Here is a 19331-nt window from a genome sequence, read left to right on the forward strand (position 1 = left end):
TGGTGCAGAACTAGGTATCAAAGTTTAATCCCCATGAAACCATCAGCATACCAAGTGCCCAGCATGCTGAGATGTTGAAAGCAAAATGGTGCAGAACTAGGTATCAAAGTTTAATCCCCATGAAACCATCAGCATACCAAGTGCCCACGGAAAATAACAGCTCAAAATGGACTTTGGCACAACTGAACAAACCTGCACGCACTTTAATCACTCGAGCTGAAAGAGAAGTTCACACTTGAGACGAAACACGGAGTGGCAAAGTTCCACTCCTAGATCTGCCCCTGAACTAGTATTCCTTTATTAGTATACCTAGATGAATCCAGGATAAGCCCAGTTAAAGGAAAGTGCAAGGTATAGACTCGTGGAATTCCTTTATTAGTGCTCTTCATGATTACAATTGCCGAGAAGAGCCACTCGCCACCTGTTGAGAGATGTCGATAAATTTCAAGTTGTAATCTGCTAGGGTTTCCATGGCAAGCATTTCAAAATAACCCACTCTGCCAGAAACTTAATTCTTTTTTCAAAATTTTCGGAATCAATATCCACTCACGTCAATGTGTAGGGTTCGTTGAGCCGAACTCCATCTTCTCCTCCTCTTGCAAGTGGTCTTGGGTTCTTCATAGCCTATGTATGCCCCTTAAGACAAAGGGGTGAAGGCGAAAGCGCAGCTCGATGTGCAATGGACTAAGGGTGGGAGTGGCTAGTTAAGTCCGGGGCAAGGACACAAACATTCTTTGATAAAAGATCAGGTTCTTTCTTGGGTGTCTTTTCTTCTTCATCCAACTCTATAGCTTCCATTTTATTTGCTCTTTGAAAGGACTGGTATGCTTTCAGAAAAGCACACAACTGGAGCTCTGATACCACTGTAACGGGAGGGCATCACGTGCCAACCAAAAAGAACAGACCAGACAACTTTAAACACTTCAAAACAACTGAACTGAGAGAGAGTGCACGACACAAGAGACGGGGAGTGGCAGAGTTCCACCCCAAGAGAGCATTGGCCCCAAACCCTGGCACCCATTTCGGTATTTCTTTATATTTCTTCAACTCAGTACAATGGCAGAAACTCTCAGACTCGACTCTGTTTCACCTCCCGGTTGAATGCCAGATGTCACCTGCACATCTAACCCTATGTGCATGTGGACAAGCTACTTCAGGTCTAGGGTTCAAGTCAACTTGGGAAGTGTTCTAACTTCTTGTGTCACGATTGTGACTATGTTAACAGCAATACATCTACTCCTAGTTGCAGATACGCGAAGTGCCATACCAAGGAGGACCCCTGCGCTTGGATGGTCACACCCCTTCACCCAAGAGACGTGCCTCTTCGCCAAAAGCCACACTCCTTCGACAACTGGTCACACCCCTTCGCTCTACGGGTGCGACTCTTTGCCCAATGGTTGCAGCTCTTCGCCCAAAGGATGTGTCTTTACGTCTAAAGTCATGTCTCTTCACCAAGAGACGTGTCTTTTCATTTATGTCTCTTCGTCTCCTATATAAAGAGCCCTTGTATCACACATTCAATCAATCAAACACAGAGTCTTCTAAGTCTTGTCTCGAGTACAGTTCAAGTTTCTTAAGTCTTAATCATGAGTTTAAGTACTTAATTAAGGATTAGCACCTAGAATCCTTACAACGGTATCATAGCAAAAAAAAATTCCCGAGACCCGAAGGTTGTGAGCCTCTCACCCTCGCCGCTACCCTCTCCCGCCCTTCCCAGAGTTGCATGGAAGCAGAAGAAAGGTGGTGATACACACACATCTCGGCATAAGGTAACCCAAATTTACTTATGTTCTAGTATTATACATACTACATAAGATAAGAGGCAGCAGCATGGCTGTGTGTAAGCGTACCGGTCATGCTCGTGATGCTACATGGGTCAATGCGAAAGACTGTGCCTTTTCAAGCTCCAAGGTGTACCTGTTCATCTGAGTACCCCTTCGTGTGAGCACCCTTTGGCGGAAATTCTGAAAAGCTGGCCGAATTGCACCCTTTCGCCGGAGTTAATTTGCTTTGCACCCTCTCCCAAGTGGTACATCTTCCAAGCGGCAGCAAATTCTCCAAGCGACACCCACACTGGCTGGACTTTATTTTCTACGCGCTGGATGGGCTTTTTGAATTTACGCTGGGCTGCCGTTTCACTTAACGCTGGCTGAAAGTTACGCTGTTGTATTGTTTTTACGCTGGCTGAACATTAGCAGCCTTATAAGTTCTTATAAGTGACCAGCCCGCCCAAAATTTGGGGTGACGGCCAAAAGAGGTGACTTATTAAAAAAAAAAAAAGTGACATAACGTAAGCATGGCTGGAATTTTACGATCACTGGAGATTTACTTTAAAGTACAATAGCTTAAGTTATTAAGTTGTCCGCCCAAATTGGGTGGCCAACCAAAAGGGGGTAACTTGGCATTATTTACCCAAAGGCCACGTTGAAAAACCAAAAAAAAAAAAAAAGACCACCAGCACAATCTCTAAACCTGTACATGTGCCTATTCCCGAACCAATTCCTGTTCCGGACTTTACCGGGGAAATTCCATCGCCGGTCTACTCTCCTGAACTCTTGGACCTTGCGAAATTCCCAGACTCCAGAGGGCGAACTTATTCCACATAGATTTTCCGCTCAAGAAGCACCCGTCCCAAGACCTGTTCCCGAACCCAAACTTGCACTTTCTCAAGTTCCCTTTGAGACGTAACCATGCCGAATTCTCAGGACGGAGGTGGTCAATCTGATGATGCCCTTACCCTTATCAAGGAGCAGATGGCCACACTTTCCATAAGCCTCGCATCACTTCACACTCGCTTGATGAGATGCAGACGCAAAACACTTCTCGAAGTCGTCCTGCTGTTTTTCAGACTACTAATGCAGCGTCTTCAACACCTTCTTCCGAAGCTTCAATGGACGAACCAAACGAACCAGATCCAACTGAAGAGGTAAACAATCGCGAACTTCAATTACTTTATAAAAATTTTAATGCTGCACAGAAGAAGAAGCTTGATGTTAAACTGCCGGAATCGTCTAATGGTCGCCGCGACAAGCGCGTGCTAGACCAATGGCTGTTCAAAATGGAGGTTTACTTATCAAACACAGATTTGATCGAGAGTAAAAAAGTTGCACTTGCTAGTTCTCTGCTCAAGGACAGCATTTCTTTGTTAGCAACGATCGGTTGCTGATGGTAAAAACACACCTTCTTGGGATAAATTCCGACGTGCTATTCGCAAGGCGTTTGAACCTGCCAATGCGGATTTTTATGCCCGGTCCTCTCTTCGCCGCCTGAGCCAAACAGGTTCCTTGGCCGCGTACATCTCAGAGTTCCAAAGGCAAACTCTGGAGATAGAGACCCTTAGTCCCTCTGATAAACTTCACAGCTTTATCGACGGCCTCGAACCCAACCTGGAGGACGATGTGCACAAATACAACCCTACCACCTTGGATGCTGCAATTGCCTATGTGGAGCGTCTTGGCGATAATCGGTGCCCTACACGGAATTTTTTTCCTGGTGATAGATCTTCAAACAACGCTCGCTTTTCACAGCGCGATCGCAGAGACAGCTATAGCCAAAGTCAGCAACATCAGTCTCAGTTCAGACAGCAAGCAACACGACCTTGTTCAGCTTCAAGGTTCTATTCTCAAGATCGACAATCTCAAAGCAAATCTTCTTCACATGTTCCTCCACTTGATCATAGTAAAGGACGTGATTTTTCTCAAGATCGGCATTCCAATACTAAGCAAGACTCTTCATCAAATGGATCTTCGACTTCAAAGAAGGAATAATTATGTACAATTTGCGGTGGTGACCATAGATGGTATCAATGTCCAAAGAAACCAAATCCGTCTAATTCGAAAAGAAATTCAAACACGGAAACATCATCAAGAGTTGAACAACCAGATTCTGCTAAGGATAAAGGAAAATCTGTGGTCAATACGATTCGAGTCTCAGAGGATACGACTATTCTTATGAAGCATGCTCATTGCAATTCTTCAGTTTGGAGCCTCTCTCAAAGCAAGTTTTGAGCCTACTTGGAGCTATCAATGGTCGTTCCATCAATTTTTGGTGGACAGCGGATGCTCGATAGTTCACCAGCTTGGCTTACCAACTCACAAGACATCTCACTTATATGATGTGGAATTAGCAGATGGATCAATTTTGACTTGTGATCAGATAGTTCGACAGTTGCAGTTCGAGATTCAAACTTATGCAGATCAACTGGATTTTGAAGTCATGCCTTTATCTTATTACGACATGATTCTTGGTTTATTCCAATATGATCCAGCAATTAGCTTTCGAGGACATACTATCAATTTGTTTAAAGATGGACGTGAATTGACTTTACACGGGCTTTCTCATGCGGAAAGAGTGATTCAAGCCTCACATGTACTAGTCAAGCGACATGATACAGTGGATTATAAAGAGAATATGATTTCCGATGCAGATGCAGATATTATTATTGATGAATTTTTTAATTCATTAACTTCTCCTGAATCAATTGCTGAAGACAAAGATGATTTCAAGCAAGAAGTCTTTCAAAGTGATACTTCGTTACCAAACAAAGATAAGAAGATAGTTGCAGATTCTGAGTCTGAAGACGACTATGCTTTCTTTGATTCTTTACTGGATGATGATATGCCAATTGCACGTCATGAAGTGACAGTTCTTGAAGATGATTATGAAGAATTTTGGGATTCATTATTGGAAGATGATTACAGTCTCAAGCCAAAATCCTCTCCAGTGATTCATAAAGATGAAGTTACCTCATTTGAAGAGTACCTTGAGAAGATTTCCTCTTCCCCAAATATTTCGCAGTTACTGGAAGATTTTGAACCAGAAATCTTATATCGCATAAAGAATTTTGAAGATCAACCTCTTGTTGCAGTCAACCTCATTATGCCAGATTCCTCTAAAAAAAGGTTCAAGAGAAAGGTTTCCAATGACACAAAGATTGAAGATTTTCGAAGATTCAATGCTTTTCCAGAGTTCTATCAACATCAGAAGTCATTTCTTTGACACGGGCTCTCATTTTAAATGGGAGGGAATGTCACGATTGTGACTATGTTAACAGCAATACATCTACTCCTAGTTGCAGATACGCGAAGTGCCATACCAAGGAGGACCCTGCGATTGGATGGTCACACCCCTTCACCCAAGAGACGTGCCTCTTCGCCAAAAGCCACACTCCTTCGACAACTGGTAACACCCCTTCGCTCTACGGGTGCGACTCTTCGCCCAATGGTTGCAGCTCTTCGCCCAAAGGATGTGTCTTTACGTCTAAAGTCATGTCTCTTCACCAAGAGACGTGTCTTTTCATTTATGTCTCTTCGTCTCCTATATAAGGAGCCCTTGTATCACACATTTAATCAATCAAACACAGAGTCTTCTAAGTCTTGTCTCAAGTACAGTTCAAGTTTCTTAAGTCTTAATCATGAGTTTAAGTACTTAATTAAGGATTAGCACCTAGAATCCTTGCATCTTGCACCTTTGTGAGCCTGTGCGCAGGCCGTGCATGTCCAGGCACTTAGAGTAGTTGAATATCCTCTGGTTGCACACAACATGATCATCGGCATGACAGTCAGTACCCATCATGAGCATTTTACAGTGCACAGAACCCATTTTCCCTATTTTATCCATTTTTCACTTATTATTAATAAGTGACTTTGTTGGGAAACTGGGTAAGGTAAATTTGCTAAGTTAATATGAAAGAAAACCGGTAGTCACTCAGTAGAAGCAGAAGAAACGCAGACTCTGTAGACAGCAGGCCCTCTAGTGTTTCTCCTCAGCAAGACCAGCGTTTTCAACAAGCACCTTCAGCCCTAGCGCCAGGAATTTCAGCATTCAGCGGTTGCAGATCAGCCTACACCAGCGTTTGCAGATCAGCCAACCAGCGTTTGCAGATCAGCGTTTTCTGTCAACCTGCAGCAACGTTTTCAGCAGACTGTATCAGCCAGCATTAGCGTTTTCAACAGCCCGTTTCCAACCCGACACAGTAGCGTTTTCAGCCAGATATAGCAGCATTTTCAGCCAACAATCGTTAGCCTCGTCACCGCCGCCCACGTCGTCGACATTGTCACCGACTTAGATCATCATTGCATCATAGCATCAAGAACTTGCATCAACACCTCTGTACCAGATTTGTGCAATCAATAGCATAGACTTCTCTCGCATTCGAGCGAGGGGCCCTTGAAGGAGGGTTTGACAACAGTCTGGTGTCGTATTTTTCTCTCTATCTCTCTCTCAGTCTCAGCACCTTCATTCACAGTGTCTTTCACTTTGTTTGCAATCATTGCACTCTCTCACTAAAGGAATGGAAGGCTCTCCCTTCCGTAAGTAAAAGGAACCCTTGAGCACAGTTCGGAGCACTCATCTTGAGCAAAGTTCAACGTTCACTTACACTGTAACTTACACCAGATAAGGCGCCAAGCCCCTGTATTTAAAGGCCCTTGCCCTCTTAAAAAGCCATACATGAAATGCATCTAGTTAAAAGCATATGATCCCAAAAGCTGGCAGCAGCTAAAATCGTAGAAATTCGTACACCTACCACGTCAGCATTCTGCATCGCATTCGCGGAAGTCAGCTAATGTCAACGCAAATTGCTGGCGTCCGTACAGTTGCCACGTCATAATCTTTTACGAATGATTTGTGTGTGTGTACGCACTAGTCTTGCTTTATTTGTAGCCCCCCTCCCATAAGTTGGTAGGAACTTCCTTTAAAAATTACCCCAATCGGCGAGGACCTATAAGTTGGTAAGACTTTTGCTTCTTCTGTTGCTGCTTCTCTCTTAGGCCCCTCAGCCGGGATCTACAAGTTGGCTAGGGTTGAGTCTCAAAAACCCCCACCCGTGGGGTCTTCAGTGGCTCGATACGTCAACCATTTGTGATAAATGTACAGATTTTCGTGATTTTCGCTGATAGCTTCTGGGGCTCAGTTTTTGGACTAGATACTTTTCGAAGCTGACGCTTTTCATGTAATTGCTTTTGGATGGCCAAGGCCATTAAATATATGTTCTGGGATCACTCTCTCGCATTCTACCGCGTGGAGAAGCAAAGCAAAGCCATAGAGTTGTACCCTGTTGAAGTAATATAAAGAAATACCCAAAGGGGCGCCATCGTTTGGGGCCATTGCACTCTGGGAGTGGAACTTTGCCACTACATGTCTCGTGTAGATTCCCTTTGTCTTTCTGTTAACTTGGTTGAAGTGATAATAGCCTCTCTCAATCGGTTCTTTTCCATTGGCACATGGTGCACATCCCGATGCAAAGAGAGAGAGAGAGAGAGAAACGACACCCGAAGGGCCCTTACACCGTTGTCAATGTGGTATTTGCTTTTGATTGCGTAAATGGAATGCACACACATGCAATACCTCAAAAGCAAACTTTACTGACTCAATTAAGGAATGTCGCCGCGGTAACTCTTCAAAATGAAGCACCCTTGGGGCTGATCTGATGCACCTTTGGATCCACCTCGATGTGGGGTTGCATATGGCCACCAAGGGGTAGAACTGGGGCTGAATTGCGCTCCCGATGTGAGAGGGATGAGGGCTGATGGCTGGCTGCAAAAATGCAGCAGATTTGACGCGCTTAGCAGGGCTGAAAACGCAGCAGCAGATGGACACCGATGGGAGCACTTGATGTGGCAAGGGAATGGCCAGGAAGAGGCTCGATGGACTGTCGAAATGTCCGGGTTGCAACATGGAAATTGCGTTAGTAGATGCGCGGCTTTTCCGGCGGGGAGCTAGGCCAAAACACCAAAACGCTGGCTGCTGGGCTAATTCCTGCAATGTGGATCAAAAACGCAAGGGGCCCTATGAGGCTGAAAACACTAGCTAATTTGCAACCAGCGCTAGAAACTTCTGAAGAAACGCTAGGCCAGGTGCTCCTTTTATACTGACTTTTTGAGTGACAAGTCAAGAAAACGTGCAAAGGTCGAGAAAATGTGCACATGTGAGTTTCGCGCAATAACTCACTGATCTATGAACCATTTGACGAAAGAACTTGACCAACACGTTTCTCTAGCCTAGACCTACATGCACGTCATGTCAGATGCCCACAGAAGTGTAATAACGTCTGTCAAAATGTGTGTACAAACCATTTATGCAAGAGGGTTCCAAAACTCAAAAACCTAATCTAATGAATTCATCTGGACATGCAAGTCCAGCAAGCAGCTGCAAGCACACTCAAAATTGTCAGTGCCAATCCTCCTAGGATACTAGACGCTCCTATCTAGAGATTAGTACAAAATTGGCTCTGAAAGTCGATGAAGCATGTCCATGTGGCACACGGAGCCATGTGCACGTAACAAAAACAAGGTCTTGCCGGTTAACTCGAGTTTTCACAAAAATTCTAGAATTTATGCATTGTGGTCAAGGATTTTGAGTATTCATCGAATGATCTTTGGTAGCAAATTCCAATCTTCCTTTCATAAGCTTGTAACCAACCTCGGCGTGGTCCATAAGCTCTTGCTTGGTAGTAACTTGTTTAGACAAGCAATATTCTTGTAAAGGTGATGGCAATCCAATGGTATAGCATTTGCATTGATCCTCCAAGGATATTAGTTTGAAGAAAGATATTAGCAAGTTTCTGTGGCAAGCATTTTCAAGTTACCCCATTCAGCTAGAAGCTATTGTCACAAACTGCTAACCTGTCAAGTCACTGAAGAACAGAGCCAACCTTCACATCACGGCCGAGAACCTAAAACTAAGAAGAAGAAGCAGAAAAAGAAGAAGAAGAAGTTTTACAGACTTACAAAGTCTTGACGAGTGGCCTATTTTTAAAGAAGAGTTCCCACCAACATACGGGACCCCGTACGATGGGGCCCAAGTGACATAAAGGCATTAAAAATAAAGCAGAACACACTCAAAAGACTTTGCACAGCAAGATATGATGACGTGGCACTTGTACAGACCTTCCGCAATTCGCGGCGGATTTTTAGGAAAATCCCGAAATTTTAGAAAAGTGTTTTTTTGGGGTCAGCTTTTCATACTTGATGCTTTTAGGCTTCGGGCCTTTAAATATGAGCCTCAGGGGCCCTCTCTGGCGCTCTTCAGTTCAGTGCGCAGATTGTAGAGGAGGTGCTCCCCGGCTGTTGTACTTTGCGAATCAGCGCGCCAGCGTTTGGGGCCAGTGCTCTCTTGAGGTGGAACTTCGCAACTCCCCGTCTCATATCGTGCTCTCTCTCTCTTTCAATTTGGTTGTTATTGAAGTGCTAAAAGTCTATTCAGTCCGTTCTTTTCTATTGGCACGTGGTGCTTGTCTTGTGACAGCTATACTTCAAAGAAGGATGTCATGTAGCTCTAGGTAAAATATTCTTGACAGCTTGCCAAGTCCTTGGAGCATGCAACTTGGTAGCTATAGAGCTCCACCACTGCATAGCATTATCTTTGAGAATTCCAATGGCTCGAGAGATCTTGACTCTTCAGTGTAGCTCTCCATAGCATAGATGTTAAACTGTTGCAGAAACTGTAAGGCTTTCTTTCTATCTTTTGCCCTTGAAAAGGTGAAAAATTTTAATATGGATTCGCCATCTTTGAAGTCCTTGGGCTAATGCGGTGCAAAGCAAGGATATGGATAGTAGGGATAGGCAAAAAACTCCAACCATTGTATCCACATGTCAGTGGGGAAGGTGGTGGCAACGATGGTGGCAAAGAGGTGGTTGCACGGATAAACATTAGATGGTTGGACCATATTTCTAAAGACTCCCCCGATCAAAATAAAGGACTGAGTACGTTGTCAGGTAGAAGCCCTTGAGCTTTCTAATGACGAAGGAGAAGGAATTGCCTAAGGCAACAGAGGTGGCAATATGTAGTTCAGAAACTGTTGAAAGCTCTACAGAACCGGGAGATTCTATTGACGATGACTCGGGAGTATGTCGCGGAGTTCGGCAATGAGGAATTGCAGATACTCTATGGGATCCAGAAATGCCATCGTGCTCTATCTGTTCTTACAAGGACCGGTATGCTTTCAAAAAGGCACATAACTGAAGTGTCACAAACTACTAACGTATCAAGTCACTAAAGAACTGCGCCAATCTGCAAATTCCGGCCGAGGGGCCTAAACCCTAATTTTGCGCTGGTATGATGATGTGGCAAACTGTATAGCAATCTGTAATTTGCATTGGGTTGTTGATGCGGCAAACGTAGGAGCACTTCCCCAAATCACGTTGGCTACCACGTGGCACTATACTGATTTCCACGAATTTCACTGACAGTAGATGATGTGGCAGGACTCTGAAATTCAAATTTTGGCGTTGATTTGCTTCTGGAGATCGGACGTTTATCTCCCAATTGAAGCCTCCTCCCACAAGCAACTTAAGGCAATGTTTCTTCGAAGGAAGACAGCGAGAAGTGGTATCTTCGTCCACTTTGTGGCATGAGACCAATTTCACATAAACATTGCTAACAGACCAATCAAGATTTCATGGTACATGTAGTCATAGAATTAAGCGCTGACATGACGGATGATTATGATAGCATTTTATATTTTTCAAAGCTCAGCTTCATCAGAAAATAGGTCGACACCACATGTGAAAGAGGGGACTCTACAGTCACAAAAGATATAAGATCTCTTGGCGTCCTTCGGCAATCAAAATTCGCCCATGTAGCAGGTCTCTTTGTTTGAGCAGATTGTGCTGGAGTACTTGCAATAAAACACATCCACAAGATGCAAGTTCTTCTAAAAGAAATCCTTCACATGGGGAAGTGAAGGATATGGCGTATGTTGTTGGCCAGTCAATGCCATGGTACATGGTTTCCCTTCAAGCACTGGTCATCCTCCCATTAGCATCTGATGTTGTTGGCCTTGCGGCAAAACATTTTTTCCCTTCGAGCACTAGTCATCCTCCCACTAGCATCTGAAGCATCGTGGCAAAGCATTTTTTTCCCATATTCATAGTCGTGATCGCAAGCTGCTGCTTGACTATGATCGCAAGCTGCTGCTCCTAATCCAACTGCATTGGAACAATCTCCTCCCATGTGATGGAGTTACAACTCCCGCTGGTGAATGAAGGCAACAAGCTTCGCAAAATTTGATACCATAAATGCAAAGATAAATACTAACAATTACCACTATCAACTCAAGGAGAGAGCCATTTTCAAAAAGATTCTCGTCATGATTGCCATCCACCGATCACAGACAGACCGAAGGAAACATCTTCAGGATTTTTTTAAACTTTAACCAAAATTGATCAGTTAAAATACATCATACAAGAGAACGATATGCAACTACATCCAAGGTTCATCCTTCTGGTTGAAGCTGTTAATATTGTTTTACCAGCCCAGCTACAAGAGGACAGTAGGATAACATACAACTGAACCTATTCAACAAGATATATCTAGCAGAAACTTGCAGACCGGCATAGAAAACCTGCAATTGAGCTCACCTAAGTACAGGAGAACAAGATCGTAGCTTGCATGTGAATAGGACATACTGGCTATCTAAAACTATTAGTAGCTAGACACATATGGACTCACCTAACCATCGAGGAACCCCAATTGCTTTTCAATGACGAAGAAACACCTTCAGCATTCCTCCAGGAAGCATTTCCTGCAACAGCTTGGCAGGCTAGAACTCCACTCTCTTGTACTCTCTTCCCTGAGAAGGTGGAAAACAGTTTAATGCAAGGTGGACGATTAATGCATCGTAGAAAAAAACTCGACACAGTGAGACCACGGCAGAAAACAGTCGAAAAATGAGGTAAAATACAGAGTTTGGGAGGAACAAGGATGCGATGCCTGGCGATAAAAGAAAATGGACGAGAGTCAGAAGAATTACCTGGAAAAAAACCACTGGCGGAGGAGCAGTCGAAGTGAGCAGAGGCCGCCATGGCCAGGGACGCAGAGAGAGGCGACAGGAGACGGCAGGAGGCGAAGATATCACAAATTCTCCTTCCGTCAGCCTTAACGGCGCACTTCTCTCTCCTTACATTTTCCGGGCCATATCCGCAACATACAGAATATGCCTTTTAGGCAACAAAAATCATTCCCAGTGATGTTAAATTTTGGCCTCCTATTGGAGGTCGCGTTATCCCCTACCCCCCTCTTTTGGTCAAACTCCTCTTAACAACTATTACAAGGAGGGTCTCCCATGTTGAGTACGTATGTCATACTCACGAGTCCCCAACTCTGCAAAATCATCAAGGTTGTTACTAAAGCTCCATAGGCCAATCTCACAAATGCACTTAACGTTGTTGTTGTTGTTCCTATTGATGTTATTTTTGTTGCCTTGCAACTTTGATTTTATGTGAATGATGCAACTTTAAAAGTTGGAAGCACTTGGTATGCTTGCATGACCACTCTCATTGTTGCATCATGTTGTCTACATCTAAAGCAAATAACTCTTTGTATTGCATGATTTCTGCATAAGGACATCATATGGAAGCATGTCTTTAACTTTTGAGGTTCATGCTCCATGTGAAAAAACCCTTAAGATTATGTTAAACATCTTCTTTCTGCATTTATAAGCTGATATGATCAACATTTACATGGATAATGGATTTTTGCTAAGATGTAGACACCACTTTTTGGCCATGACAAGAGTTCTTCGAAGCCTGAAGGAACCAATGGTGAATGGTTTTCTCATGCTAGCTTTTAACAAACAATATCCCTAGTTTTTTAATAAATTTATTAGGATCCACACAGATGCTACAACATCCAGAGTAGTGTATCGGTTATAAGACCTTAGATTGTTACTAAAGAAGATGGAAAAATTGCTTGTGTGCTTCGCAGTTTGAGATGTTAGTATGGCACAAATTCAAGTTATGCCATAAAGGTCCTTCACAAAGTTTTGATATGGTCTTGTTGATGGTGTTGTCTAGAGTCTATCCCTTGAGTTCTGATATGATTCGAGTCATTAAATGCACTTTTGTTGGTATATATAGCCTCTTGTGAGCTTTCTTATCAAGGACGATGCTAAAACAAGAGTGTGGTTATGATCTACAAGGTCATAGGCAGCGAGTGGGTATGCTCAAATATGCCAATTGCTAGTATGGTTTAAGTTGAAACTTGGGACATGCTCAAGTCACAATTTGTGTTTTATAGGTCTTCGACAATGTTGACAAGTCCAAGTTGTTCCTTATCCTCTTGATGGTGCTTGTGTGCAATTTCAAGCCAATTGGCTTAAAAATACAAGTGGAATGCTTTGTTCTCTTTGCGCTTTGAGGGACTTTGATCGATCAAATGATGGTGATGATTAAATTTTGATGCTCAAATAATCTGAAATTTCACATGCATGATGTACACATGTATGGGAATGCATCTGTGATATCAAATCTACAAGTGCTTGAAATGCATGATGTACACATGTATGGGAATGCACATGTGATGTCAAATCTTAAAGTGCTTAGAATGACTCAAATTATGTTCTATGAAGGTGCTCAATTCGTGGTTGGTGCAATGTAAGCTTTGTTGACTCAAGCTGGTAAATTCAATGTACCCTTATCATAAGTTTTCACTTGATGCCAAAAGCTTAATAAAATGGTTAAAACTTTTACCCAACACAAGTGATTTCTTTTGAGTGAAAACTTTGATTATGAAAATGATAATTCCAAATTCAAACGAGGTTCAAATGATGTGAAACTTGCACCATAGGTCCACTGTGATGCTTGTGGTGATTGGCTTGGAGCAGTTTTGCTTCAAGAAGGGCATTCCATAGCATATGAGCATCGAAGGCTCAATACCGATGAATGGGTCTTGGGCATATATGAAAAAGAGCTTTTAGCTATTACATGGAAGCACTATCTATTGGGGACTCCATATTTTTTGAGAACGGACCACCAAAGTCTCAAATACTTCATGACGCAAACCAAGCTCTCCAACAAACAAATAAGGTGGGAAAATTTTCTTTTGCAATTTAATTTTCATATCGCTCACATTGCTGGTAAGTATAATCAAGTGGCCGATGCATTATCACAACAACCAAGGGTAAATGCGGTGTCTATAGCCACTCACAATGATCTATCTTCCATGATAGATGAGTATGCTATTGACATCTATCTTCCATGATAGATGAGTATGCTATTGACCTTGATTTTAAAGACATAATGTCAGCCCTTGCCTTAGGGAAGAAAGTGGAACCATTCACCTTGCAGGATGGTTGTCATCTCCATGGCAACATACTATGTGTTATTCAGTCCCTTCGTGAGAAATTCATGTATGAATCCCATGCTCCTCCCTACGCCGGGCATCGAGGGATTCAACATACTCTTCGATCTTCGAGGAGTGGAAATGTACTTTTATTGGCCTACCATGAAAGTGGACATACAAGAGTATGTTTCAAGATTTGTGGTATGCCAAAAGACCAAGTATGATAGAGGGGAGCAACCTAGATTACTCCAGCCACATTGCCCATCCCTAATTCACCATAGGAAAGTACATCCATGGATTTTATATTTGGATACCCAAGTCTATCCATGGGAATACGGGAATATGGACAATAATCAACAGGTTTAGCAAGCAAGCACACTTTATTCGTGTCAAAAAGACTATTAAGGCACACCAAATGGCCACCCTCTTCATATCATAGATTTTCAAACACCATGGATTGCCAACATTCATCATGTCAGATAGATCTAGATCCTAGAATGACCAATAACTTCTGGAAGGGTCTCTTTGAAAATCTAGGTACAAGATTGAATTTCTCTTCGGCCTATCACCCACAAACCGATGGACAAAGTGAGATAGCCAATCTTACGATTCTCGATCTACTAAAGACTTATGTTACAGAAGTAGATCAACGCTCTCAATGGGAGAACTACTTACCCCTTGTAATGTGTACAACAATATTGTCCATACTACTAGGAAAAGGCACCTTTTGAGATCATAGAGGGAAGACCAAAAAGTCCCTTTCTACTTAAAGTACATGGGAGATCTTTGATCCCGATGAGTATAGCCGTGACCTACAAGAATCTTTCCAAAAGATTAAGGAGGCTATATCCATCTCTCAGCAAAGGCAAAAAAACTGCTTTTGATAAGCACAGAAGGGCCTTAATGTTCAAAGAAAATGATGGGTCTTACTCGAGTTTCCCAAGGCTCGATTGAGGCAAACAACGGGCAAAAATCCTACGGGCCATCAAAAGTATTATGCTAAACTAGCAAAAAGATACTATGGTCCCTTTCAAATCTTGAAGCCAATCAATGACATGGCTTATCAACTCAAGTTGCCCAACCATGGGTCATACACACGACAAACCCAATTATTGAAGACTCCCCAAAAATTGAAAGGTGCTACAACCCGAAGCTATCCTTTGGCAGCATGAGGACAAGCTGCTATGGCATGGTAAGATTATCTGACTATGTAATGGAAATGGCCTATGAACTTTGAGAATAGCAGAATTAAGAGAATTAGAGTGGGCATTTTTGTGAGATTACTTTGAGAACATGGAGGGTGAACTTAATTGATGGTAGCAACATAAACATGGTACTTAATTAACTTGGCATGAACAATACTTTTGCAAGAGAGGGTGTATTAGAGAACATGACAATAGTTGAGGACCGGATTTACTTGGAGCCGGTCCCCCTCGAAAAGGCGTTTGTATTATAGATTCTCCCATCAAGAGAGACTTTGTTACAATACAATTTTTGTGTTCCTTGTGACCTTGGTGATGCTATGAAGATGGAAAGCTTCATGCATCACGAGCTTAACATAAACTTTGCAAAAATCATTAACTATCCCAAGCCTCAGTCCCAAGGCATCAAACACCTTCGAAGGTGGAGAGAGCTAGCGGGGAATGAGGGTAGGTAAGAGGAAGAAGAAACTGTTAGGACACCGGCAAGGCCGGACTAGACAAGGGCAAGGCCGGGCTAGGCAGTGTGGAAAGGGAGTCCAACTAGGGCAAAGGGCCAGGGGCCATGCTATATAGTGGGTGGTTGGGTGGTGGACTCCTAGGTTCTAGTTCCCCTTGTCTAACATTGGTATCAAGAGCTTGGTTCTTTTTTTGGGAAAGGCACAGCCGTGGAGCAGGGGAGCCACACAAACTTGCATGCTTTTTTGCATGTCGGGGTCAAGGGAGCGTGGAACACACCTCTTGTGAGGAGGACGACAGGCCGAAGCTGTGGGCAACTACCCTTGCAAGGAGAAGCCGCCGAGGTGAACCTGCACCAAACGGCACCCTTGCGGGCTCTACGGCATCGCGTCGGCGGGGGGAGCGTTTCCCGTGCCTGTAGTAGCAGGTGGAGATGAGCAACGCACGAGGCGGGGGGAGCTTGGCTCGACCCTCGGGTTGTCTGCAACAAGCGGCCATAGACGGTGAGCTAGTCTCTCTACACACTCGACGGGCACCCAACCCCTTGGGGGTTAGTGGCCAAAGCTTTTTTTTCAAACACAAGGGACGGTACCCACAGTGGGGTACCCCCCCTCCCTCTTGTGCAGACTCGGTAAGGCTCGGCATATCAACACGGCCGGCAATCACTTCGACATACATATTTTCTACGTATTATCGACAAAAACTCAAAATTTTAATCAAAGCATCTCAGCGGGAGTTCAAAGTAACATTATCTTCCAAAATCAATTAACGGTTGCACGCATAATTGATTTGGCTACCAAGGAATTAAGGAATTCCCTATACGGCAGACATTTCGGATCGATTTCCACCTGGATACTATCAACTTTGACAGAATTAGCAAGGCTAATTAAACTTTGCAAGTGCTCCCAATCTTAGGTATTTTTCTGACTATTCCTTGCACCGCATGTGTCGCCATGGATTCAGATATCAATATGACTTTTGATATTGAGTAAAGTACGCCCGATCCTGCCCATGATGGCCCACGGCCGGATCCTCTCAAGGAGAGTACCCGTGACGCTACGGCAGGTGATGACACTTATGAATTGCTCAACATTCAATAATGTCGTGCACTTCAAACACGCATGTCAGTCATGGATGAAAATTTTAAAGCTTTAAATGCAAATGTCACTAAGCTATCCACATTAGCGATTCAATTAATGCAACAGCAGTCCAAGGGTCCTGCTGACACACACATGCATGAGCACATTGCTACACAAGGGCAAGGCCCAACTGTTGATACTTTGCACACTCTAACTGCAAAAGAGGTGGATGAGCTGTTGAAAAACACCAAGCCACTGACTTTTAAGGAAGAAGACCGAGATCACAATAATGATGCAGTGAATATCTTTCTCAGCAAGTGGGATGGAATTCACGCCTTACGGCGTACTTCGGACGCAGTCAGAGCTCTGTAAACGAGCTTAACTCTAGAAGGCAAGGCCTACCAATGGTGGATGTCTCTCAAGGAGAAGAATATCATACGACAGAGTTGGGTAGCTTTTGAAGCTATGTTTCACAAAGAATTTTTGCCTACAAATGAGGCAAATCGGAACTGGACGGCTTGGGACATGTGTGTTCCATGCGCCAATACCTATCATTGCTTGAATATATATCTCACTTTCGGGATGTTATCCTCAAGTTGGAAGGCTTAGATAACTTTCAACAAGTACGGGGGTTTATACGGGGTGTGACACCAGAACTTAAGAAGTACGTCAAGACCCAAGACCCTAAAACACTTGAGGAAGCCATAGTGAAAGCACATATTCACGATGATCCAGATGAAAAGAAAGCACATAATATTCACGTACTTGCTAATACACATGGTAATACACGCACACAATATGGACACAATAAAAGAAAATTTATAGTAGCCAATTCAGAAGTATCTAAAACACCCAAGGGGTCCAGAGGTACTCTCTCTCCTGAGGACTTTGATAAAGCTAAGAAAGAGAAATTATGTTTTCAATGTTTAAGAAGAAGTCATGGCAAAAAGGATTGTCCCAAGGGGAAATCTGCTGCTCATGCAAGGAGAAAGCAGTGCACACGGTGCAACTGCTGTCTCACACCGAGGTGGTGTATGAATGCTGTCTCACAACTTCCATGTGGCAACAAACCTTTGGACCACATGGGTTAGTACGTATGCACGGATCTCTGCAAGCGCACAAGGTGCGCATCTTGGTAGATGACAGTGCTACTCACAATTTCATCAATTACGGATTGGTGAAAAAACCCAAATTGCCTCAAACTCCGAGTACCCACCGCTACAAGGTAGCAATGATGAATGGACATGATACCGAAATTTGAGATACTCAATGCCGAGCTATTCAGTTGGAAGTACAAGGTTACTCCACATGCTTGGATTTTCAGGTTATGAACATGGAAAGGGCAGACGTGATCCTTGGTAGGGAGTGGTTGCATAGCCTAGGACCATCACTGAAGCGTAGCTATGAGCACAACAACTTGATGTTTGAATCCCATGGCGCACATGTGTTGTTGTTAGGAGATAAGGATGTACCTTCTTCACCATTGATTTGTGCAGCTGAGCTTATGTAGCTCGTTTTTGATAATGAAATAGATCAAGTTTTCTTGTGTTACTCACTGTTTCATTTTCTCTCTAATATTGAATATGTTGAACATTCATCAATGCCGCATGCTTCTCTCTCATCTCTACTTCCAAACAAGCAAACGTTGATAGTGAGTTACAGAAATTATTAAAGGAATTTCAAGATGTTTTTCCTAATGATTTGCCACCAGGATTACCGCCAACACGATCGGTGCAACATAGCATCGATGTGGCTACAGGCTGTAAACCTGTCAGTAAACCACCCTACCGTATGAGTTATTCTGAAGCTGCTGAGGTGGAATGTTAGCTTGCTGACTACCTTAGAAGAGGGTTTATACAACCCAGTTCTTCACCATGGGCTTCTCCTATCCTATTAGTGAAGAAAAAAGACGGCAGTATGCGCATGTGCGTAGGCTATCGTGGCTTAAATGCGGTTATGGTTAAGAACAAGTACCCATTGCCACGAGTGGATGAGTTGTTCGATAAACTCACTCATGCTCGCATTTTTACGGAAATAGACTTGCAGTCAAGTTATCGCCAAGTCCGTATTCGACTTGCTGATATACCAAAAACTGCATTCCGAACAAGGTTTGGACACTACGAGTTTTTGGTGATGCCCTTCGGGTTAACCAATGTGCCCGTAACATTCATGACACTTATGGATAGTGTCTTGAAGCCGTACTTGGACAAATTGATCGTTTTCCTCGATGACATTCTAGTCTACAGTGCTTCTGAAGAAGAACACTTACAACATCTCAGGCAGGTGTTTGAATTGTTACAAACAAATAAATTATATGCCAAGGAATCTAAGTGTGATTTTTTGAAAGAAGAAATTCACTATCTAGGGCATGTTATTTCAGCTAATGGGCTATATATGGATCACTCCAAAGTGGATACCATCCGAAAATGGCCTTCTCCTAAAAATTTGGAATAGTTACAGATTTTTTTGGGATTTGCAGGTTTTTACCGAAGGCTCGTTAAAAACTATGCTAATATTGTTGTTCCCATGACGG

General features: G+C 43.2%; 1 protein-coding gene across 1 annotated transcript in view; it reads right to left on the reverse strand.

Annotated features, from left to right (window-relative positions):
* The window catches only part of LOC147459901 (uncharacterized protein At3g49140-like), a 34744-nt gene extending 22823 nt beyond the window's left edge, over positions 1 to 11921 (reverse strand). The window contains exons 1-2 of the mRNA XM_086511079.1: positions 11753 to 11921; positions 11452 to 11572 (exon numbers count right to left, since the gene is read on the reverse strand). Coding sequence (XP_086367205.1) covers positions 11452 to 11572; positions 11753 to 11804 — 173 coding nt within the window. The 5' untranslated portion in view covers positions 11805 to 11921. The remainder of the gene's footprint in view (positions 1 to 11451; positions 11573 to 11752) is intronic.
* Positions 11922 to 19331: the final 7410 nt, after the last annotated feature.

This window comes from Adiantum capillus-veneris, chromosome 4 (assembly GCF_014529385.1).
Source record: "Adiantum capillus-veneris isolate H3 chromosome 4, ASM1452938v2, whole genome shotgun sequence".
Lineage (NCBI taxonomy): Eukaryota > Viridiplantae > Streptophyta > Polypodiopsida > Polypodiales > Pteridaceae > Adiantum > Adiantum capillus-veneris.